General features: G+C 21.0%; 1 protein-coding gene across 4 annotated transcripts in view; it reads right to left on the bottom strand.

The window, feature by feature from the left end:
* Positions 1-20,565: 20,565 nt before the first annotated feature.
* Positions 20,566-27,449, bottom strand: part of LOC129609965 (amyloid beta precursor protein binding family B member 2-like) — a 285,959-nt gene continuing 279,075 nt past the window's right edge. For 3 of the 4 annotated variants that reach the window (XM_055522249.1, XM_055522246.1, XM_055522247.1), the window contains 6 exons: positions 24,700-24,798; positions 24,414-24,562; positions 24,104-24,306; positions 23,769-23,948; positions 23,514-23,675; positions 20,566-21,076 (listed from right to left, as the gene is read on the bottom strand). In XM_055522249.1, the coding sequence (XP_055378224.1) occupies positions 23,535-23,675; positions 23,769-23,948; positions 24,104-24,306; positions 24,414-24,562; positions 24,700-24,798 (772 nt within the window). In that variant the 3' untranslated portion in view covers positions 20,566-21,076; positions 23,514-23,534. Of the gene's footprint in view, positions 21,077-21,993; positions 22,189-23,513; positions 23,676-23,768; positions 23,949-24,103; positions 24,307-24,413; positions 24,563-24,699; positions 24,799-27,449 lie in introns of those variants that run through there. The other variant, XM_055522248.1, reaches the window with a different exon arrangement.

Genomic DNA, 27,449 nt, shown 5'->3' on the forward strand with positions numbered 1-27,449 from the left:
TTTAAATTTGATACGAAGTTTTATTGAACGGTTCTATTCAAATTTTTCAGATGATAAAGGTATGATTTTTGTTTAAGTTATTACTTATTTGTGTATATTTCATATGAATCCTTACTTAATACTTAAATTTCGAATGATGAATAAATATCAAGATAAAAATTTGCGTTATCAAACATTCTTTATTTTCTTAGACCAGAACTGATAGAGAACATCGAACCAAATATCATAAGTTGTAGAGTAGATTATTTCGATTATATTTTGTAACGTACATACATAGTAAATACAATTTTTCAACAAATATTTGAATAAAATTAAATGTTTTTTCCTAAACCAAATTAGAATAATAAACCAAATAAGTGAAGATTCAAACTAGTTTATTTCCAAAATAGTATAAAATTTTTTTTTTTACTTTTCGTTTTATTTAAAGAAATAATAATGTGAACACAGGTTTTCTTTAAATTTTCTCTTTATGATTTCTATTTATTACAATACGAGGTGTTAAAATGGTTTTTAATTATAAAAAATAAAATCAAAAATGTAAAACGTTTGTGTTTTACATCTACATATACAAATTTAAAATAAAATTTTATATATGTAGATAACAAACACAGATTGTATAAGAGTAGTAAAATCTTTAAAACTAGATTTTAAAAAATATAAATTAAAAAAAAACGTGCGAAGAGCATATAAAATAGACCGACATTTCTGGGTTTCTACATGGGAAATAGTTTTATTATTTAAATTAAAATAATATGTGATCACATTATGAAAAAATGATCATGGTCATATTGGACAAAAAACAAAAATAGAATACTTATAACAAAAAAAAAAGCTAAATAATGTTATATCGCATATTTATATATATGTAGATAGATTTGCATATTAAAATTATATTATTGTTATAATGAGCTCCATATAAATATGGATTTGCAAATTATTGTTTTTCAAGTTCTTCTTTAACTAAGTCTTAATCAAATGCTAAAAGCAAATATAAAACGAAAAGAATATTTTACATTTTTACAATTTAGGATTTATATATATACAAATTCTATTAATCTAAAAGTGGGGATAGAAAACTAAACTGTACTTGTATAATAATAAAAAAGCAGGATATTTTTTATTGTTAGGTAAATTAGATTAGAATAACAAAAAAATAAGAATAATAGTGTGATGAGTTCAAGGAAAGACAAAAATAGTTATATACAATAGGAACTTCGAAAATTTTTTATATATATATTTTTTGAGTATTTTAGACTTTTCAATTATTTTGCATAAATAAATCTATGTATAGAACTTGTTTGTTATATACGATAATCTAGTTTTTGTTTTAACTTTTTGTTTTAAGTATAGCAAAATAACTAACTATTTTACAACAAAATAGAAACCGAACCACGTCTATACACAATCAATATACATTCTCATCATGATAAATAATATTTCAAAACCATTCTATACCTATTTCTGATTATATATACATGTTTCAATATATCATAGCATAGGTAAAATAATTATGAAGATTTTAACTGTACTTTTATATAAGCATAGGTTGAAAAACCTTATAGAAATTCTTTTGTATTGTTCTTCTATAATTAATTTATTTCGAACTTAAATAATTTTAATTAAAAAATACATAATAGAACATTTATATTGGTTCAATAATAAATATACTAATATTTATTTATTTATATGTACATATTAATATGATTTTACTAAGAGGAGAATATAAAATTGAAAAAAAGTAAAAAATTAAATAAAGCGCCATCTTTTAGTAATAAATTATTGAAAATTAATTATATTTTATTGTAACCTTACATAGTTGAGTTAAGGTATTTATAAGTGGTAATACGTATAGCAATAATTTATATTATGAAAATTTTCACAGTTTTTCAATTCGATTATAAATTAATAGAGCGTTATTGATTATTAAAAGACTTCTAACTAGTTAAAAGATGCCTAATTTTAATTTTTTTTTTACAAAATGTAATTTACAAAATTTATTTTTTTTTTACAAATTCCAAGCGCATTTTTACAATGGAAATAGTGCCGTCAATTACACAATTAGTCTGATCAGTTCAGTAGATGATAGTTTCAACAAAAAAAAAATTTAAAAATTATTGATTTTATAGTCAAGTTTTCTGAAATATTAACGCAAACAACTAGCCACATACATATGTATGTTTTTACAAAAATTAGTTAAGATTGTTTTACTAAAAAGAAAAGAAAAGAAGGAAAAAAAGAATTTACTCAAAAACATAAAATTTAACAAATTATGCTTAGATCATTCATAATAATTTTCAATGCCAAAATAAAATGACTCAAAACTATCACAGCTAAAAGATTAATTAATAAAGCCAATTTTAAAACATATTTTAATCATAAAAAACCAAAGCAAATTTAAAAATATTTTAAAATAAAAATTTTCTAATTAATCAAAATAAAGATTGTCGTGTAACTAAAAACATAAAATTAACTATGAATAATTTGTTTAACGAGACAAAAAAAAGAATTGTTGAATATAACACAATAAATTTGACATACATAATTTAAATAAACTAAATGACTAACCAACATAATATATGCAAATCATATGTACATTTGTTTTTTTTTATTCTCATCGAAACGCAAATTTTTATTAACAGTGGAATTGATATTCAAATTCAAAAAAACCTACACCTTTTATTTAAAATCACTAGTAATACTAAAATTATTAGTATTAAAAGAGAAAAAGCAAATAATTTTGATCAATTTTTAAGTGTTTGGTTTTTAAATTAATTTTAAAAACTTTTCCCCCTTCTAATCAATATATTGGGTACGTATAACATGTATATATCAGTACTTAAAAGTGTCCGTTCTCACCATTCGATTTTAAACGTGTACTCTATATCTATGAATGCGCATAGCATGCGGTTAAAAGGGGTTCTTCGCTGCAGGAGTACTCGCGGTGCATCATTTAATTTCAGCATTTGGAAAGGCTGAAAATTGTTAATTTCTATGTTAGTTTAGGGAAAGAACGTGTTACATTCCTTCATACTTTACAATTTAGTTTCGATCAATTTATTATTTCGGGCCCTTTTGTCAAAGAAGTCAGCTGGTTTCATCTTCTGCACACTCCCTATTTAGCCACTTTAAAAATTCCGAATGTTGAAAATTATACTTCTCCATTTAAGAGTAACTTATGTTCGATTATGCCTAAAATATTCTTAAACCTCTGTACACGATCTTCCCTTGCCTACTTTCTACTGCTACTTCTTTCAGATGTCTTAATCTGGTAGTCTACTGAGGCCCATCGATTACATTTTTCGGTCGTTAGGAGGCAGCTTGATTATAGAAACTAATTAAATTAGTTTCTATAATCAACACTAATAGAAACATATCATTTTATTATTTATAAAAACTTAAAATTATTGAATAAAAAGTTAACTTTTTAAAATTTATTTTTGCATTCTAAATGCCTTAGTTTTATTAATGAATCGAATTTTGAATTTCTTTAATTTTTGATTTAAAATGAGTGCTTCCACATTTTATACATAAAAATTGACAAATTATGTCAATTTTTATATAAAAAAGTAATATGTCAATTTTTATGTGTAGAAGTTCATATTCATATGTATAAAAAATCTAGACTCAGCAGGATTTATAATAATAAAATGAATGAAATTATAAGCAATAAATTTTGTATAGTCCCATTTAAATGCTTATGGCAATAATATAACAGGTTTCAATTAACAAATTAGATGCATTCTCCTAATCGAAAGCTAATACAGTTATTAATAGAACTCATCTATGGTTATTATTAAATAACACATAACTGTAAATTGCAAAGATCTTATTAACTGCTGAGTTGATTGCAAAATTAAATTTCTGCTGAATATACGTAGAATGTCATATTTTCTTCTAATGAATCTACATCCACACCATCTTTTCTGATGAAATACAGTACAGTCCAAAAAATTTTTTTTAATATTTTTTGGACTTTACTGTATTTCATCAGAATAATTTCGTACATTTAAAAATATTTTTACTTTATTTTAAATTTTATTTAAATTTAAATTAGACCATATTATTTCAAATTGAAATTCTTCGTTTCTATAATTAATATGCATTTAGTTTTTTTTTTGTGGAAAATACACTAAATTCTGCTTTAAAAATCAATAAACTCACAGCGTGAAATCTAAAAATTTCAAAAAAAAATGGAGAAAAAAATTTGTTTAAATATGGGTATGTTTATATATAATACATACCTGTTTAATTAAAGTTATGTATTCACAAAATTAATATACATATTCTTAAAATCGTTAAAAAAGTGTTAAAAAGTGACTAAATTATGCTTATTATATAAAAAAAAATAAATAAACAAAAAATATAATAAAGATAGCAGAAAAAAAACAACGAATTTAAAATCGGTCAGTTTCGTTTTTCAATATAATCAAAAAGGAAGACGAAAGATAAACGGGTAAAAATAAAAGCAAATGCTTATAAAAATTAATTCAATTTCGATTTTATTCGTTTTTTTGTTTTAAATCTGAATTAATTATAATATTTGAATTAGTATTACATTCAGAATACTAATATAGTAAACTTACTACATTATGATTAATTGAGTTGACAATAAAAAATAAAATGAATTTTTTTACACGAATGAGGCGAAAACACAATTAAATGTCTACAACGAACTAGAAGGAATATGCAAAAACATAAAATTTTGGAACAGCAATGAGCATTTTTTATTTGCTGATTAGATTTTAATTAATTAATATTATAGTTATTGATTCGATTTTATTAATTTTTTATTAAAATAAAACATTATTAGAAATATTATTATTCTTATTGTTTTGAGAATCATATATCATAATTTAACAGTAAAACGTCAACACTGTATGATTTTATTGTTAGTTTATTTCTTATATAAATTGAAGTTTTAACAGCTAACTTAATCAGATAATTTTCGTTTAGTAATGAATTTGGTCATGAATTTCGCTCATATATGAAATTATTAGCATTTATATTATATACATACATTGCTTTATTTAGTAGTTATATATATTTTGATTTTGTTAAATTAAACCATGAAATATTTGTTTTTAAACTATTTCTTTCTCCAATATTTCAATATTCAAATTAATTCTAAATAAAATTAGTGTTTAAAACGAAATTTATTATAAAAATTTATTTATAAATTATGTTAATTAGAATTGAATATTTAAAAAGTCAATATAAATATAACAAATAGTATTTCTGGTTATATCTATTTTTAATATCCATATTCATATTATGTATATGGTCTATATCGATTTTAACTTCTTGGTTGGGGACGGTTTATAAGAAAAATCTATATAAATGATAAATTCCGCTTGAATATTTTAAAGTTATTTAGTTTAATGGTTTTTTTTTTTTTTGTATGGCAAATTATTAAGGTTTGTGACTACAAAATGAACGAATAGATTTTATTTAGAAGAAAAAACGAAAAAGAATAAAAATAACTGGTTTAAAAAGCAAGGTAGCGAACCAATTTTTACGCGTTGTCATTTTAAAACAGACATTAGTAGGTTATATTATATTAATTTGTTAATAAATTATTTAAGGTTCATTTACAGTTTTTTAATAAGAAAAGAATTTATTCCGAAAAATTGAAGATTTAAAAATAAAAAAGCAACATGAAAAGTTTACATTATATCCTCGTTAAAAGATCAACTGTATTCTCTTAGAAAATGTTAGCGGAAATTGAAAACGAATAGAGAGGATTTTTTTTTTATTACAGTTTTTAATAAATTTTTAATAATACATTTAATAAAATTTTGAGTAAAAATAAAAAAAAAAAACGATTTTCAGAGTTCTCACATTAACAAATTATTGTAACAATCTAAGTAAAATAGGTAAATTATTTCTTTAATTATAAAGTCAAAACTAAAAATTTTAATTTATAAAAAAAATTATAATTATAAAGAGGACAAATTAAAAAAAAACATGTGAGAGTCATTGCATATAGTAAATATTTTATTACAATATCGAAAATGTTGAATATTAATTGAGTTTCTCATCCGATTGGGTAGTTGGAAGCCTTAAATTCTAAAAAACAAAAACAGTGTTATTATATATGTTGTCTGTCATGCTGTAGTTGTCTAGAAAGAACGAACGCACTCTTTTAAATCATGATACTCATTAAATGGCATAAAATATTGATCGCAAAATTATAACACAAATTTGTTAAATTTATATAACACGATTCCTTTAAATGCGGGAACCTTAAGTTGTTAAACAAATTGTGATATTCTAAATTATTAAATACATAGGAATACTATATAATATTTTATTATGATGTCAGCAAATCAAAAATGAAAACTATTTCATAATACTGAGTTAATAATCTAGATTTATGAGTTTTATGAATATATTTTGAAAACTTTTAACAAAAGAATAACAAATGAATGTTTATGAAAATATAAAACTATTGTACCGTTTTTTATTCTTTTAAAATGTAAATTGATTTAAAAATATACAATTTTATAATAATATAATAATAATTTCAATATTTAATAATTCACGTGCTCTTTTTTTTATTGCCATATTTTCGAATCACTCTAATGCATATACTATTCTCTTTTTCTTTTTCGATATTTTTATTGTTTATTAATTTCATTTTCAAATGTGTACATAACGTTTCTATTCATATATGTAGTTATATTGAAGTGACCAAACTGATGTTGTTTATTTTGCTTATTTGCGAGTACTTTAATATGCAGTTGCCGAAAATAAAAATTAATATTTTCGAATTTTTTGGAATTTGCGGTAGTAAAATTAGAACCCTCAAAGACAAAAAAGATACGCAAATCAAATGATATTGAAAAAAGATTCGATCAATGACTCCGGAAGATAGAAAATAACTTTTTAGGTAGAGTGTATACTTGTTACTCATCCAATCGTACCTATTTATCTGTTTACCGAGCCCCATTAGATGTAATGTAAATAAACTTTTTAAATATGTATACAGTATGTTGTTTATATTTTATTATAAATATAATTTTAAACGATTTTTTTATAGATCTGGCAATCTTAATTTTTGAACGGGAAACAATTAATTCTTTATTTTTTAATCAATTACATATATTATATTTATGAAATCTTAAAAAAATTTTTTTTTTTGATTATGATTGACATATAAAAAATATAAAAATGTTGATGCTTATAAAATTCAAGACTCGACAATATTACATAATACACATACATATTTAATTTTACTATACAATAACAGAATTCCAAAAAAATAAAAGCAAGCAAAATTGATTATTGTTTCTTTTCAAATTATAAAATAATAAATTTCAAAGACGACTCTAAACTTTTGAGATTTTTTAGAAAGAAGTCACCTGCTGATTTTTTGTCTTTTATATTATATAATAATACATAATATAAAGATGATAGCCTTGACAATAAAAATTAGCATCTTCTATTGTAAAACAGTAATGATTTAAAATGGTATTTAGTGTGAATATTTTTTTAAATTGTATAGCTTCCAGATTAATCTTCCTTTTCTCAATTAAATTTTATAAAATAAAAATTAAACAAAACAATTTAAAATTCAATTAAAAATAAATTTATACATATCTGAAGATGTACTTTTATATTCATTTTTCAAGTTCCCAAATTGATAGTGAAAGAAAAAAACTTGAAAATTTTGCATTTAATGAATTTTTGAACACAAAATTTTGAATTCAAGAAAAAAGTTAAAAATTAAAAAAAATATTTTTCTATTTCACATGTCAACAACGTTGTGAGCAATAGCCAGAATAATGTAATATGCATTTTATTGGACGAATTTATCGCAAAAATTCGAGATATTAAGACAACTATAGCAGGTCAACATGGGTTGACTGTCCGTAACAACGAAGAAAGAGTGATAGATACATGGCATGGTAATTGACGGAGCTTGAGAGCAGAACCAAAAGCCAATTAGATCACATTTATATGAGACAAAGTTGGAGAAACTGTCTTCTTAACTGCAGAAAGTGGAGGGAAGCCGACGTGCGCAGTGACGACGTGCAGATGTTTAAATAAAATTCGCGACTATAAGGGTTCAGAATACATCCGGAAGAAAGAAAAATATTAAAACCCAAAAACTGAACAACGTACATGTAAAGCGGGAATTTTTATCAAAAAAACAAAAACAGTTAAGGTCATATTATGACCTTAACTGAAGACGTGGGAGAAATTTAGGTCGACTTTTGCTCCACAGGCTACCTCAACAAAATGGCAACATAAAAGTTAGAATACTATACAGATAAGAAAGGTAATCTGATCACAAACATACAAGAACAACTTGTAAGATGCAGGGAACATTTCAATGAAACAAATGAATTGGACCAAAAACCCCCAAAAGGGAACCAAAAGATGACAGTAATATCGGCCACTTTTTAACTAAGCCTCCATCTCAAATAGAGTCAAGAGACTTAATCATGCGATTGAAAGACTTCAGGTGCGGACGGAATGCCCCGTGAACTGCTTAGAGCTGTTACTAGTCTGGCAGCTGCAGTTTTTGGGCCCATAATAGAGAAGTATCGTTTTAATTTTGAAGTATCGTTTTTAATTTTGCTCTTTTTAATAAGAAAGTTTCCTTGCATATAAGTATACAATTTTTTGAAACAGATACTGGGAAATCTATTCCGAACTTATTTTACTTTTAAAGTTTTTAAACTGTAACAATTTTTAAAAATAGCTCAATATTTTTATTCCTTTATTTCATTATGACGTTATGTTACGAAAATAATTTTGCAATATGAAAAATATTTTTTTTATAAAAAAATTTTATGAGTTTAAAAGTCTTGTTCTAAGGCGCCTATATAAAAATTATTACTAAAATTTGAAAACATTTAAAACCATCAATTATCGTAAACGCTTATCAACTATTTATGTTGCGTTATTTGATCTTTCAATAATTTTGTGTTTAAATGCAAATGACCATGTTTTATTACCTGTTTCTGAGCAGTAAAAATATTTTTTATCTGAATGTTATGTTGTACAATAATTTTTTTTAATTTGCATTGATAATTTCCCTTCTATTGTTAAAAAATTGGGGTCGTTTAAATTTATTAAAACAGAAACAAGATTTTTTCAAAATTAAAATAAATCAAAACAAAACGAAATTTTGGAATAATGAAAACCACAAAATAATAATATCAATTTATTATGGGGTTAAACTACAAATGTTTAATGTTTTATGAATTTTGCAAAAATTTTGACATTGTTTAGGAAAATTTAATATCTTTTTTTGCTGAATTTTATTAACATTAATTTATTTATGACGGTATTATATTATAAATTTCAATATAATATAATATTCTAAATTTAAACGTTTTATCATTTTAACTTTTTTAAAATGATTTTTTAACAGTAAAATAATCACTTAATTTGAATCAACATGCTTTTTTGTAAACAAATTTATTGCAACATTAAAAATTTAAATAACTTTTTTAATGTAGATTCCTTTTTTTTATTTAAATTTAAGGAATATTCAGTTAAAACTATATAACATATCTCAGATAGACATCCCAAGAATCTATTGTGGTAACCTGAGATCACTAAAGTACCGGCTCAAGCTCGCTCAGTCAAAACGCTCGTACCGAACCAATATTCAACAAATCAAAATGGGTCGAATCAATCATTCATCGGCATCAAAAGTATGGGAATAGTGGACTGAGGTTAAGGTGGGCAAGATAAATTTACTTTTTTAAAAAATTCTTTAGTTAAAGAATTTTAATGTAAATTTCCTTTTTTAGAACTAAAATTTATTAGAAGCTTTATCACTCCCGCTGCCATTATCACCTGGGCCTGAAGTTTTAAAAGCTGTGTCAGTTTTTTTCTTAATTAAAAAAAAATAATAAATAAAATTTTATTTGTTTTTTCTTCGAAATTTTTCTTTATTTTTCATTATTTTGTTTTTGTTAAATTGTCTTCCTTTTTTTGAAATTTTTATAATTTTTTTAATATTTTTTTTATAATTTTCTTTTTTTTTATTTATACAATGTACAATGTAGTTTTGTTTTTTTTTAAAAGCGATGCAGTCATTTTTGGTTTTTTTTGTTTATTATTTTTTATTTTATTAAATAAATGTTTTATTGTATTTGAATATTAATTTTTGTTTCTATATTATATTAATAATTATGCTTCGTTAATTATAAAATCATTAAAAAATTAACAATATTGGATATAAGTATATTTAAAATATTATAATTTGAGTAATAATAAGGATATATGTATATAATAATTCTTTAATATAAACTTAATTAAAAAAATAATCAATTTCAAATATTTTAAATAAATATTCTTGTAAAACTAAAAATATTTAATTAAAACTCATTTTCGGATATTATTTGATGGATAATATTTGAAATTTTATCATAGGTTATTTTAATTTATAAAATTATTTGTATAATTAGTGTATAAAATTTTACTATTCTTTCCGTATAAGGAATATTAATATGTATGTATGTGTTATTAAAATTTAATAAATATCCAACAATCCAATATATAAATAGTGTATATGAAAATTAAATTTATTTAAATAGAAAATTTTTTCTATACATTGAGAAAAATATCGAAGATATTTTTGTTATATCAAAAGGTATATGTACTAGTAAAAATACTAATAAGAGTAATCATTATTTATTATCAATTATAATAATAACGAACTCGGTATTTTAGTAACGATGATCTATAAAACATCTTTTATATTAATTTTGTTGTTATATAGCTCAACTGAAATGAAAAAATCTGCTTAGATTGATATACTTATTTTTAGTAGTTCAATTACAGCAGTGGTAGTTGTGTATAATATGAAATTTTACATGCAAGATCATTCTTACGTAGAGTTGTACATAAAGCCAATATGTATATATAAATACTTTTTCTAAAGTACAGCTTTACAAAAGTCTTAATTATTCAAATTATTTAATATATTTTAAAATTTTAAAACTCCTTAATTATGTAATCTCATGAATGTTGGATTTTATTAACTTGATCATAAAATATGATTAAATATAAAGAATATAATATAAATAAATTTTTCGTACATATATATTTTGAAATTTTAAGAAATTGCAATTAAGGAAATCAAAGAATAGTTTATAAAACAGTAAAATAAATCGAATTATTATATTATTTTTTGTTTATACAAAATTGGATTATTGACATATAAAATAATCTAATAAATTAATTTATATTGTGTATTTCTTACAATTTATATTACTATTATATTTACTATTTATATTACTATTTCATTATCATATAAATGTATATATGTAAATATAATATGAATTATGATTTTCTTCTTGAATATTTATTATATATCAAGTATATTAAGTATAATAATATATTTGTTGTAATACGTATAATAAATATTAAAATCATTTTAGGTAAACAATTACATGTACAGTTTGAAAACAGAATAAAAAACATAAAATATTATTTTGCGTATATATGTTTTAATCAATATATATATATATATTATTATTGTAGATATATATATATATATATATATATATATCTACAATATTGTAACAATATTATATAGTAAATATAATATTAATATTATGTATACATAAATAGTATATTTTGTTTTTATATTTTATTTAACTAGACATGTATATTGTATGTGTTTATTTTTAATGAATATATTATATAATTTTATGTAAATATATATTTATATTTTAATATACGTATCTTTATATTTCTTATTTTTTCTTATACATCACTTAGAATAAATTGTTTATTTTGTTTTACTATTGAAGCAGTTTTATAATTTTTTTGTTTTCATTTCTTTGTTAATATAATTGTTTTATTATATAATTAAGAGTACACGAATGTACATATATTAGTGTATATGTAATTTCCAGAAAATTAAAAATATTTTTTTTTATTGTAAAAAACTGTTATATTAAAAAATCATAAAGAGGCTTTTCATTTTCTTATGTAAGAGAACTTAATCAACACTTATATACATAATGTGTATTATATTTATATATATTTCATATATATAGATATATATAAATATGGTTATAATTTTATAATTTTTGTTAATAGAAATTTTAATTTTAATTACAGAAGCACCAACAATTTATATTATATATAATATATATAGAAACAGAAATAAAATATAGCATTGAATGTAATATATGTATGTATTAGAAAATGTACAAATTAATAATAGTATCAAATAATTAATGAAACCATATACATATTATTTTATTATGAACAATGTAAATTTGATTATGAAAACAAATATAAAGTTATTTATTGATTAATATAGTGTTCCATTTAAGGGGACAAATAATAAAACGCTGAACGTAAACACTATAAACGAGCGTATAACTCCGCTAGCTTATACATGGTGTAATACATTATTCCGGTAGAGGGCTTAATATTTTATATTGAAAATAATCATGAAAATTGGATCTATATAAATTTTATGATTTAGTTTTGAATCGTATGTAAAAGGATTTCCATACAAAACAAACTATTTATTTCCATTAGAGTATTGGATTGGTTACAGCCACTTTATAAATCGCTCCCTGTTTTCTAAGTCACCTATCGAAATGAGTTTGTGCACCTGGTTCTTTAAGTACTTGCTAGTTGGATATTTTGTATAGTTGTTATAATTAATTGTTTAATTTATTATGTAAAATATTTAATCAAATTCTGTTAGTCATATCACTTGAGGTGATAAGATATTATTGAAAATTATTTTTTTACGATATGTTTTTGATTTTATTGACTAGTAACTGATACAAATGAATTTGTTCCACAAATTTTAAAATCAGACACAAAATTTTTTATTAAAAATAAATAATTTTTAATCAAAAATTCTAATCTGAATCTTTTAGATCCAAATATTTGAATCTGAATCTTTAGATTCAATATTCAAATATTTTATATTTGATTAATTTGTGATTCAATTCTTGTTATTTAATTGCATATGGTTTCATTATTTATATAATAATCATTTTATATAATATATTATATGCTTTTTTATTAAAATTTGAAATTTTCGTTTTGGTTTATAAATTCATCATTAATTATTTTTAAATGTATTCTCGGTTGTTTTTGAAGTTTTTTTTAGTTTTATATAATAAGGTAATGGGGGTATATATTCAAAAATTTACTGAAAAAAATTCACTGATTTTCTTATTATGTTTTTTTGCTTTAATTTTTTAACTAATCATTTTAATATTATTTTTTTTTTTGTTATTATGTAGTTTGATTCAATTTTTGCCTAATTTTACATTTTACACAGAAATATAAAAATATTCTAAAGAATAACTTTTGCTTTTTTTATCTTTTATTTTTTTTTTTGGATTTTATTAAATTTTTATTTTGCAGCAATTTTTTTTTGTTTTGTATGATTTTAGAAAGCTACATTTCATTTAAAATATATATTTATATATGTTTTTTTGTTTATTTTATTTATAGATTTTATTTAGTGCATACATGTGCAAAAGCAAGCATCATTTTTTATTTTTTTTTCATTTGTTTTATTTATTTTTTTTTAACTATTGAAATATTACTAAAAGTTCAAATTACATTTTATAATATTTTTAATATTAAAATATTATATGAAAATAATTAAAAATTTAAATGTTAAATTTTTGTAATTTTGTTAAATAAAAATAAATGAAAAGAAAAACAAGGATTGTAAATGAAAATTAAAATAAAATTACAAAATATTTTTAAATATCTATTCTTATACAAACATGTATTGTAGATCCACCTAACTTTCAATGGAACTGTTAAAAATTTGGAAAGCTAATCAGGCAGGAGTAATGGCAAGTTTTTATTTAAAAAACAAGATGAAAACCAAGAACGAATTTATTTTTTTGATTAACAAAATACATGAATACATATGCACATAATGATTGGTACATGTCACAAACAGGGAATTGAATAATATTTAAAACTTCATATAATAAGATTCACTTTTAATTAATTTTGATTTTCTTAAGAATTTCAGTTAATTTTTACTAACAAAATGTAAAATAATCGTAAAATCACTTAAGTAAAATGAAAAAAAAGTCACTAAAAATTGTGAGAGAATTGATTTTTCAACAGAAAATATAATCAATCAAAAATAAAAAAAGAAACTATCGTTAATTATTAAATTAACTATTCGATATGTTTGTTGTATTCAAAAAGATCAAAAAGATTGTAAACCTACAAATAATTTATTGCTTGCGCTCCATTTAATGGTAATTGTAACACTCTATATAGCTTATGTCAAGAGTTTTTCTCTTAGAATAGATCAATATTGTACATATCAAGTTACTGGTAATTTAATTATATTTTAATATTAGCACTGTTAAGAAAGAAGTAATGTAAGTAAACAAGTCAATAACATAATTTTCTAATTAAAATTAAAAGATTAGGTGAAATGCAAAAGTATGCAACATAATCAAAAACTTATTTTTCAAATAAGTAAGAAAAATAAGATTTTCATATTGCGAAATCAGAGTAACATAATTAATTTCTGCAATACGATATTTCATGTTGCTATATTATTATTATTGTAGTGTATTGTTATCATGTTGTTATTTAGTAGGGAGAATATTTTTATTGTCAAACGATTAAAAGTGAATTTGTTCACAAATTCACAAACTAAAATCAAATATAATTGTAAATATAAAAATTGTCGTATTATGCAACAGTGTTGCATTGAAAGTCCTAACTAAAGCAACGCTACTTAATATTATAACGATACTTAATATCGCAACATAATATTGTAATTTTGCTGCCACGTCGAAGTCTCACCCAGTGTTATATAATATTTACTTTTTGATTTCACCCATTGTTTGAGAAATAGCAATGAGTTGCTATTTTTATTAATTTATAAAATTTTAAAAAATAATAAAAAAACTAAAAAAAAAAAGGTTGTATTTAGTTGAACAGAAATTCTTTTAATATAATAATAGCATATATATTTGTATGTTTATATAATATTATGTAATATTGATATAATTATATTTTCTTTTTTTTTTCTTTTTTGTTTTTGTATAGTTATTTTTTTTATATATAATTTATCTTAAATAATACATTTAATAATGCAATTCTACAATATTCAACAGCATAAAATTAATTTTTTGTGTTATTTTTTTTTAAATTTTTCTCTTATTTTTAGAAAATATACAATTTTTGAAATTTAATATGTTTGTTTTTTCTTTTTTTTACTAAAATTTGTTATATATTTTTATTTAAATATTTTGTTTTTTCAAAAAAATTATTTTACAGTGAGATTTTTCATGTGGGATTTTTTCATAATATTTTATTTTTAATTGTTACACATATACGTATATAAAATATACATATATGCTATATGAATATATACATATGTAGGTATATATTCCATTTCTTTTTGACATTTCTTTTTCATTATTATTATTTAATTAGTTTACAAATTTGTAATTTTAAAAGGAAAAAAAATAAATGTGTTATACATGTATTTTAGTATAATTAAATTTATATATGTAAGTATATTTGTTGTAGAGATTGTAAAAGTCGCAAAAGCCCAGCAATAAAATTCATTATATGTGAGTTTTAAAACAGTTTTTTTTCTTTGAGTGGTTTTTGTTGATAAATTTTTGTTTTTTTAATTTTGTTTGATTATTTTTTTTTTTATAATTTGAATAATTCTGTAAACAAAATAATTTTTTTTCAAAATTTATAACAAGTACCTATAAATAAATATTAAGTAACATAAGAATTAAATAAATTGCAGTTAAAATGAAAATTAAATTTAATTATTATATATTTTTTTAAAATGCTTGATTTTTTATATACTTTATTCATGAGAGTTTATTGAAATGACAATTCTGTATTTCAGTCAAAATAGAAATGACTGTTATGAAGAAATACCAGAGAGCTCATTCAACATGAAATTAATTTAACCAAATTAAACAACCAAATGATGTTTATTTATAATTTAATTATATTGAATAATATCACATTATTATTGTATTTTGCAATACATAAAAAAGAATAATACATTATTTTTTACATTTTAATTAATAATTACAAAATAAAAATTTTAATAATGGCCGGGAATCGAATTACTTTGTTTACAGAATATAGAAAAATTATGTGTGATAAAATAATAATTAAATTATGCTCGTTATATGAAATATTTCTTTTTTAGTGATATTAACTTTATTTTCTTTTTTCATTATTTGAAATAATACAATAATTATTATTATAACATCGATTACAGCTTTTCGTTTTTAATGTTTTAAATTTCTTAAAATTAATTTTAATTTTTTTTGCTTAAATATTCTTACAAATTAATTTAAAGTAATATGTGAAATGGTTTTCTTCTGTTATGTTTTCTGTTTATAATTTCTATATTATTTTACTTTTACCTAAGCTTTAATTTGGTTTTATAAGACTGTATAAATACGTACATTTTGTGTTTTTTTTTCATTTTTTCTTTAATTTTTTACGTTCATTCTTATACAATAGTTACTTTTCTTAAATAATTGTTTTATATATATAAATTTAATACGGTTTCTCTTGTTTTCTCTTATTTCTTATTTCATTTTATTATTGTTATATAATTTATATATGTTATACAAAAATTTACATGAGTTCTTTTAAATTATTCTTTCATTTGAACTCAGACTAGTTTTTATATTTTGTTTTTTTTTTCTAAACCACAATTTTTCTTTAATCGTTTTCATTTCCATCTTTTTTATTTCTTTAATTATATACGATTTCATTCTTTATTTTTGGTTCTTTAATTGTTTTTTTTAATGTAATTTGTTCAATTACTATTGTTGAAAATTCTAGATTTTTTTTATAATCTTTTTTCAATTCGGTTTTATCTTATATTATTTTTGACTATTGTTTTAGTATATAGCAAAATAAATTTGCAATTAATTTTAAAAAGAAATACATACAATATAAATATTTTTAATTATAATTTTTTTTTCTTTTTGACTCTTTTTTTTTATATTTTTTTTTTTGTTTTTTGTTTAATATTTGTTTGCTTTTAAATATCTTTTCATATTATAATTAAAAATTAATTACTTAAAAAATATTTTCAAGGCAGCGTTACATTTTACAAAGTTACATTTTAATTTTCCATGTATATATGTATATATTTTATAATATATATTCTAAAATATATGTAATAATATATATTATTTCATATTTCTATTGTTTCTTATATATCAATTACTAATACGCCTACAAATTATAAAGTATTTTGATAATAATTTTACAATAATTTTTGCTAAAATTTAAAAATCTTTAAATGAGAGAGGAATTTATATTTGTAAGATTTTTTTTTATATGAATATACAATTGAAACATTTTTTATTTTTTTTTAGAATTCTTATTTTTTTGTTAGTTATTAATAAGTGAAAGAAAGAAAGGAAGAAAAATAAAAAAAAAAGAGAAGAATTAAAGAGACGCCAGCGTCAATTTTAGGCAACTTACAATTTTAAATATAAAATCATTTTTTATTTTACATTAAAAATTTCTAAAGAAGAAAAAAAAGTAAAGTAATTTAATGAAATTTACATGAACACAATAAAAAATTGCAAAATATAATATTTAAATTTTCATCATTATTTAAAATTAAATATTATAAAAATGAACAATAAGAGGTGTGAAATGAAATAATTTAATTTTGTGTTCTGTTATGTTAAAAAATAACATGTCAAATTTTAATTCTTAAACAGTACTTGACTACTTCAGATATGTCAAAATGTTTTTTTTTGTTTTTTTTTTGTTAAAAGTACATGGCGTTAATTTTGTTTATGTATGCATTTAATAATTTATGCTGATTTAGTTTTTGTATTTATTTTTTGATTACTATAAAAGATTAGTTTAAACAAATTCTATAAATAATATGATTAATTTTTACATAAAATTTTCTAAACATTTTTTATTTTTTAAATAATTCACTAACAAGGATTAAGTAAAAATTAAAATAATTTTTCATTTATTTATAATAATATAAAAATAAGACTATTGTGAATGGTGTCAATGTCAAATTAAAACTAAATAATATGAACCTTAAGTTGGGTATGCATTGTAGAGCAGATTGTTATTTGATGGTATATGATAACACTGTAATATCATGACTTACTGACATTGTTTTTTTTTTTAAATGGCGTGATTAAAATTTATTTAAGTAAAGCCTTGATTTTCTACAGAATAATCAAAAAAATTTTGTGAAATAAATTAAATTTATAAGAAAAATAATAAATTTTTTCAATTATTTGTTTTAAATTCAACTTTAATGGAATATGAAAATTGAATTGTGGAACAAGTTCAGTATTTCGATTTTAATATTTTATTCACATTTTATTATCTAAAAGAGGGTTGTTATCATTATTCTTTAAGTTGCAATTAAAAAATTCGCAAAATGGTTTGCCGATTTAATTAGAAATATTTAAGAATAATTTTGGAAATACATACATATGTATATGAAATGAGAAATACATTAAAAATTTGACACTCAGTAGTTTTGATCACAAAGCTACTCAGTGTCAAAAATTAAACATAGAATGAGAACTTAAGTATGTAAATGTTATATACAATAAAAAAAAATATAAAACAAGTTCGCAAATAAAAGAAATTCAAACTTATTCAATTTAGCGACATATTAATTAAATTTAATTTGGATAAGTTAAATTGTGGAATGAGTGTGGCAAAATTTTATATGTTAAATAGCAATTTTTAGAAAATTTTAATTTAATCCAACAATGTTGTTAACGTATTTTATCATTTTGATGCGCTCTAAATGTTTATTTAGTTTTCATCTAAGTGATCTACTTGTTTTTTTTTCATTAAATATACAAAACTATTTTTTTTTTTTGAATATATTTGCACTACTAATATATATAATATGCATGTATAATAGTAATTACAGATACAAAATAATGAGTTTTTCAGCTATTAATTTTTTTAATTATACTTTATTTTTTTATTTATACTTTTTCTTAAAAATGGAGGGACATTATATTGTTGCATTTTTTAACTAATAATTTAGTTTAGTAGGTTTCTGTTTCATAATAATATCATAAATAATTGAAATGCTTTCGTTATAATAATTATAATCTTTTGTTTTTTTTCTTTTTAGGAATAAAAAAAGGAGAACGGAGTGTGATGCTATAATTGTTTCTAAAATGTTATTACAAAGGTTTCATACGAAATGTAAACATTAAGTAAACTGAACGATGGCTTATAATTTTCTTAAAAATTTTTGTTTATTTCTAACTTTTATTTTACAACAGTTTCATTAAAATTCAATTAAAAATTATATGTAATTTTATTGTTAGATAAAAAAAGGATTTTAAAAATAAAAGCAATTATTTAAATAGCACTTTTCCTTATCAAGAGTAATAACAGTTTTTCATTTTGATGTCAAAGTTATTTTGTTTTTATTTTGTATAAGTATAGTTAAAAATTAGAAATTTACGTATTCGATTTAATTTTCGATATTTGATATAAATTTTGACAAAGCATTTAAAATACTTTATAACATAAAAAAAAAAATAAATAAAAACGAATAATAATATTGCATAAATATTATTTATGTTCATTTGCAAGAAAAAAAAATAAATTAAAATTAAAAATGTAACATTTTAAATGATATGTTTAAATTCTTAAAATAAATCTAAGTTACAAATTCGATCAAATAAAAAATGTTGCATCTAAATAAATTAAAGCATAAGTAAATAACTTATTTTGATATAAAAGGCATTTGAAATAAGGGAAGAATTTCGAAAACAATAAAAAAAGATATAATTATATAATTGAGTTAATTATTAGAAAAATGTTATTAAATATTAATATTTTTTTTTTTTTTCATTTTATTAAGGATTTTTTTTTATATTTTTTTTCTCTAACACAATATCCTGTTTATTCCTGTGTTCAAATTTTTCTATATTTATAATTATTTAATTAATGAAATTGTATACCTTGCTTATTTAATTTTGCTTTAATTGTTTGCGTTTTTTTTTGTTATTTTTTAATTAAATACAGGTAAGTACGAATTTTACAAAGCTTTTTTGGAATTCATTTAAATTTAATACTGAGCTTATAAACAAATATTGTGAATTATTTTTTTTTTAATTAAATCGATTTTTTATATCAATTTTTTTCTTGTTTTTTTTTTTTTTGTAATTTAATTAAATATATAAATAATTTGTTTATATATAATCTGTTTATATATAAATAATTTTATACATTTATAATTTTTTTGTTTGTTTTTCTATTCTTTTTATTTGAAATTTGTAATACTTTTGTATTTAATATATATATATATATATATATATGCATTTTTTTTATTTTTCATATAAAAAAGGTTACTCTTCTTTATTGTATTTTCTTTTTTTTTGTTCCTTTGCTAAAATATCCTATTTAGTATATAAATTAATAAATTTTCATGTTGAAAAAATTATCCATTTACAATATATATTAATTTTTTATAAGAGTATATATTTTTCTCAGCATTTTCCTGTTACATACCTACATAATTTTTTATTTTATATAAGATTTTGCAAATTGATTTTTATTAAAATAACAATTTTCAATTTTAGCGATTGCTAAATTCATTAGTATGTTTTGTATGTAAATGTATGTATACAATGTAATATTCAATCTAATGCAATTAAAATATTAATTTTATTATGATATATAATGAAAATGACAATTTATTTTTTTTATCTTATTACATTCGAAATTATTTCTTTATGAAAACTTTTGAAATTTACAATGGCAATTCAGATATTTCTGATGTCAGATTCGTGGGTGACGTTAATAATTTTGATAACGATGCTGGTGATAAAGATTTTGTCATGACTTTATTTTTCAAAAATATTTGTTTACTTAAATTTTTTGACATTTCTAATGTTGTGGTTGTTGCTGATGTTGCTGTTGTTGTTGCCGTTATTGCATTTAAGATAGTGTTATCCAATTTTTGTTGCAGCTGACGTTACGGACTCTGTGAATGACCGAAATTTTTTTTATACGTTAAAGGTGATTGCAGATGTCTATGTGGAATGATTTCCCGCTCTGTAGGTAGTGGCCATAGCTCCTAGATTTTATTTTGGTTCATTTTATATATATTTTTATATATACATATACATTTTTTTGGGATCGGTTTTTGTTTTATTGTTGATTATTGATTTGAGTTTTGTTTTTATTTTTTTTTATTTTCATTATTAGCATTTTAAAATTTAAAACATAAATTTTTAAAAATTAAAAAAAAAAATCAAAATGGTGAAATAAAGTTTTTTTTTGTTATAAATTCAATTAAGGTTAAATTTGTGCATTAAATGTTGATAGTATAGTAGTTGTGTATGACAGAAGTTTTATTGTGTATTATGTTTATTTTTGGTTAAATATGTTGTTATTGTAGAATATTTTGTAGAGTAAATATTATATTTCGAATTTTATAAAATAAGAAATGTATAGAAAAATAAGAAAAAAATTTGTATTTTAGTAACAAGAAAATAGAAAAATTTTAAAAATAAGAAAAATAATTTTAAGAAATAAGGAAATTTTATATAAAAAATTTTTAGAAAGAAGATGTGTTTGTGAATTTTATATTTTTTTGCTCTGATTTAAAAGGATGTGGATCTTAAATACATATTGTATGGTATTAGGATATTAATTGTTTTGATTATAATTTCTAATTTCTTTTAAAACAAAGAAATGTCCTTGCCATACTTAAAAATTAATGCTTTAATAGAATTTTAAAGTTTTTAGCGAATAAAAGAGTCTTTCATAATATGTTTTTTTTTTTAACGGGAATTATTTTGATTTCAACTGCTTAAAATGTTATTTATTTTCTTACAAAAAGGAAAGATTAATTATAATTTAATTAAACGAATCCATAATATCATTTGGAAATGACATTAGTATAAGTGTATTAAAAAGTCAATTTAAAATTAAATAAGGTTTTGTTAAATATTAATACAAAAATTTTAATTGCAACACTGATTTGCCTTAATTTCTAGAAAATAACCAAAAAATTGTTGATAAAATTTTTATAATCAATAACAATAATATAATTTAATACAATATGTATTTTAATATTAAAGAAAACATCCAATTATTATAAAAAAAACTTTTAATTTTGTGGAAAACTTAAGTAGAACTTTAGAAAATAAAATCTTTAAAAAATTAATTGCTTAAATGCCTTAGCTTTTAATTTTGATAAGGAGAGAAAAAATAAAAATAAAAATTTTTAAATATTATTTTTTTTTTATTTTTAAAAATTTTAAATTACGAATTAACAAGTTTTTTAGTTTTTTAGTTTTTTTTTTTGTTTTATTTTTGTGGTTTGAAAAACAAGAATAAAAGCAAAAAAGTTAAAAAAAAATAAAAAAATTAGCTGTTAGCATTTTTTAAAAAAGTCTATTGTTTGAATTTTTTCATTTAAAAAGAAAATTAAAAAGATATAAAAATGAAAATTGAATGAAGTTGTGTTTGTCTTCTATTTAAAATCATAACGTTTTTAAAAAGTTCAAAATGCAAATTGGTTTCAAAAAGTTTGTTGCTCCCCTGTTTTTTTTATTCATTATGTATGGGTTAAATAAAAATGTGGCTGCCAGCAGCCAATTTTTGCAAATAAAACATTAATATCTTATTAACATTAGGAAAAATAAGCTATCCTTAAAATTTTGTTCACAATTATTGATAAGAGAAAATATAACTAAACTATTCACCCATTTCATACGACGTGATAATCATTTTTAATCACTTCAATATTTGCACTCGATGGATTTTGCTGGGTATACATTATAGTTAAGATGGACAAATCGGCGGAGTTAGTAATTACAAAAATTATATTTTATTCTACTAATGTATTCTACTAATCTAATGTAATTCTGTTTTTGTAATTTCCTGAACAAAAAGAATAACGTGCATATATTATGAGCATTTTGAGCTTTTATTAAACTTAATGGTAGACAAAATGTTGACACAACCGAAGGTGTTTCTGGTAAATGTACAAATTTTACGAATTAAAAAATTTTTTTAATAATTACTTTTTTTTGTTTTTTTTTATATGCAAATAATCAATTTAATTTTTTTATGAAAGCACGACTGCTGTTAGTTTTATTGCGTCTACAGACACGACTACCAGAAAGGAATATTTGAAGTGATGTGACGTCATAACTGTATTTTTCAGGTCAGTCAGTTTGATTAATTATACACTTAATTCAAAATAGAGTTAATAATAAGCTTGAAACTGAAATTAAAATGGCACATAAGCTTACATGATTCAAAAGCATGACAAGTTTATTGAAAAAACATGAATAAATTGTGGCCATGATTTTTGTTATTTTAAAAAGATTATGATTTAAAATTATTTGACAATTCAACTTGTATAAAATTAAAATCATTTATATAAAAAATATTTTTTGTTTTTTAAAGTTAAAGTTTTTAAACAAATTTTTCTATTGCAAAATATATTTTACATTAATATTACTTTCAACTTGTTTTATATATTTTGTTATAGTATATACCTGCAGAGATTTAGCTCTTTCTCAGGAATTCGTTCGATCTTTTTTTAATGATAAGGAGCTCATCAAGTTTTTTATTGTCGCACCGATACCTTTACTAGGTGTATTAGAATCGGAGGATAAACGTGTTTCTGGATGTGCATCCAAACATTTTTGGTAACGTAACTGAAATATATGATGAATAAACATTAATAAATTCGAACATATTGTAATTTCAGGAAGTATTATTTAAATTTCCAAAATGGTGGTAAAACTTACTTTACATGCGGCTTCAATTGTTTTACATAGAGCACCGCTGGACGGTTCACAATGAAATACATGTGCAACAAATTTATCTTGTGCTGTATGCATTATAAAAGCACAATTTTTAACATTTTTTCCAATACCCAAAAAACTTAAATATCTGACTCTACATTCAGTTAAAAGTTTTGAATCATCCTAAAACGAAATTTTTTCAAAAGTGTTAATGAAATTGGATTTTATAAGCAGCCATGATATACAATTACATCAGTTTTTTTAAATAATTTATTTTAACTTGAATTGCTTATACATTGTAAGATATGCTTGGAAAGTAAAGTATAATTAAGAATTACCCCTGAACTATGAACACTAATCATAGACGGTGCGACAGATACATTAACATTTTCCCACTGTTCAGGTCTTGTTTTAGCCATTACAGAATCAATTGCATTATTTAATATTTCCATACCAGTTGGTTGATTTACTTCCATTGAACCTAAATATGATGCCTTTAAAACTTTTTTAGGTTCTTCCATTGGCGTTGGGAATGATTGAGCTATGAAAAAGAAAGAAGTTTATATAATTAATTTGCTTTTACATAAGAAATGAAAAATGTTTTTGAAATATTTTATTAAAATATGGAATAAAAAAAACAAAACTTACGATGTCTTGCCCATTTTCTATTCTCTGTTGGTAAATCAGTTGGACGTATTGCACTACGACCATTTGATGTGTTTGGTGAACTATTTATGCTGCTACTGTTGCTATCCAATTGTAATGATCTTTCAATCATTATTCGTTTACAAATATCCCTACAAAAATTTAAAATATTAAAAAAAAAACCAATTTCAATAGAAATTTTGTTATATTCGCGTTTAAAAATTATTGAATGTGTTTATAATTGAATTAAATGACAAAATTATAAAATAAATTTTGGAAATCATTTTACCTTAAAGTATTCGCAATTGTTCTAGCTGCTGTATCACATCTGAATACATGACACATATGAATTCTTGTTAATCTATCACGTGCAACATATGCAAAATCCCTGAACAAAATAAATATAGAAAATGAAACATTGAAAAACAAAATAGAAAAATTATTATTTTATGACAAAAATATTTTTTTTTTTCAAATAAATATTTATTTTTTATAATTTTGTATTGCTTTTATTTTATTTTGTGAAGCCAAAAGGACTTGTGTAATTTGTACGGAAACTTTTCTAACACATATAAATATATGCATATATATGTGTGAAATGTTAGTAAGTAAATATAAATATATGTAACTATTATCGGTTTGCTAATTTTCTATTTTGAACATTCCACCCGAATCAATGATTTTTGGTATAAAATCAAATTCCATAAGTATTTACAAAATTCTAAATAAAATACATACAAAATTTTCCATAATTTTTTTATATACAAACTACATAAAAAATAAAGCAATAAAAACTACTATTGATGAAAATAATAAGGCATTACAAATAAATATTAGTAGATCGAACAGCTTTACTTGAAATCTTCTATGTAGTTTACTATGAAATTAATATTAATTAAATATAAAATAAAATTAATTAAGAATAAATTTTTTATATTTTTATTTAAGAGATATATAAAATTCTATAGCTTACAACTATTCTAGTTTTTTTAGGTATAAGATATTAAAAACACGGTGGCGATAAACAAGAATTTTGTGATTTAAAAATTTTCATTTAATAAAATTATAGATACTGTGCCATTAAATGGCAATTTTAATGTAAATGATAAATAATGATAGATTCTCAATTTTTTAAAGAATTTATTATAAAAATAAGATAATTATTTCTAGATTTTGATAACTAGTAAAGGAAATTTAAAAGTGCAAGAGTATTTTAAAATTTATTAAATTTGCGTGTCAAAATAATTATTTATAATAAGTGTTAAGTTTGCACTTCCTTTCTTTCTCTAATAACAGGCGAACGCATAGCAATAAATCTTATAATCTTATAATTTTAATATTTTTGAGCTTTTTAATTTTTTGCATGATCTTGACCAAATTCTTTAGTCCAAAAAATTAAATGTTTAATAGTTTAATTTTAATAATAAAATAATGAAAAAAGTCGTATTGTGCTGTCGAAAATAGTTTTATTTCCATGCAATTTAATAAACTAATTAATACTCTTTAATAAAAAAAATTAAAGACCATTCATTAAAACTACTATTAATTTTTAATATATAAATATTATTTTAAAAATGAAAAAAACTTATTTATTTAATTAATTTTATAAAAACAAATCATTATAAATACTAACCTCTCTCTATATAAAAAATATTATTTGTTTTTTTGTTTTGTCAATTTTTGTTCATTAATCATTAACAAATGTAATGTTTTTTATTTTTTTGATAATTTTAGATAGCATTTTAATTCGAATTATTATGGTAACGATAATGAAAAAACACAATGGGAGGAAAAAAGAGAAACAAGAAAACAAAGTGAAAAATGAAAAAACAAGAAAACAAGAGTTAAAATTCAATTTTTCTAGAATAATAATATTTTTTTTATATTATTAGTAATTAATACATAAATATTATAATTTATCTAAATGCTTAAAATAAATATTAATTTTTTTTCTATATTGCAATTTTATAGTATAGAAAAAATTCTAATTAATTATTATAAATTTTTTAAGTATGATTATGTAAAATCATTCATATATAAATATAATTTTTTTAAATTTAATGAAGTATTAAAACTTATAATAATTATATCGATAAATTAAATAACTTAAAAAAGTATTGTGTTCATATATAAATATATATATATATACATGTATTTATAAGGTACATGGACCGTAAATAATAATAATAAGTAATACATATACATATAATACCGTAAATAATACTCGTAATAGTATTACGAGTACTCAAATGATAGTATTGATACTCACGAAACAGATAGTGAAGGAGAAAAATAACAGCGGGGCTAGAGGAAGAATAACAGCTTAAAGGTCTACTAAAAGACGTGGTTCGAAGATGTTCAATTACTAAGATATAGAGCTAGATTAGCTAGATTAGCTCTATATCTTACTGAGCTAAATAATACAAGGAATACCCATAGTGTGCATGTGGTATGAGTCCACCAATATCTTAGAGATGCGGTAGGGATATCTAATGAATATTCAGAGACAAAGGCTCTCAACGGAAGCTTTGATAAATTTTTAGGGCATTTGGAGAGCTGCCAGTGGCAAAAAAAGTACGTTTAGCGAAATTAATCTACCCATTTGGTAAGAGCTCAAAGGTCACAAGGTTCACCTATGGAGGAAGTAAAAAAGAAAACCTTAGAAAACTGTAAAGAAAGGAAGTCTGAAGAAGACAATAAAAGTAAAAACTCTAAAAGTGATATGAGGCGCTCAGCGCATTACTGACCTTGACATTTCGAATAAATTGCGATTTAAATGTTAAATATTTAATTTTTTAAAAAAAATTTTTAAAAGGCAAAAACAAACTTATGTCAAAATAGAGTGGAAAGAGGAATAAACTAAATATTTTAACAAAGTGGACCAATGATAGATTTGTGTATAAGCGATTTATAGCTCCTGTGTTAGGAGCTAAAAAAAGAGATTTTCAAATTCAAAGCAGCAAATCTAAGATTATTGGGACAGCAGAATACAGTTTTAAATAACACCGAGAAAGACAAAATTGGTATGGTCGTGTACGA

Source organism: Condylostylus longicornis, unplaced genomic scaffold (genome assembly GCF_029603195.1).
Source record: "Condylostylus longicornis isolate FDR11 unplaced genomic scaffold, ASM2960319v2 ptg000042l, whole genome shotgun sequence".
In the NCBI taxonomy this organism is placed as follows: Eukaryota; Metazoa; Arthropoda; class Insecta; order Diptera; family Dolichopodidae; genus Condylostylus; species Condylostylus longicornis.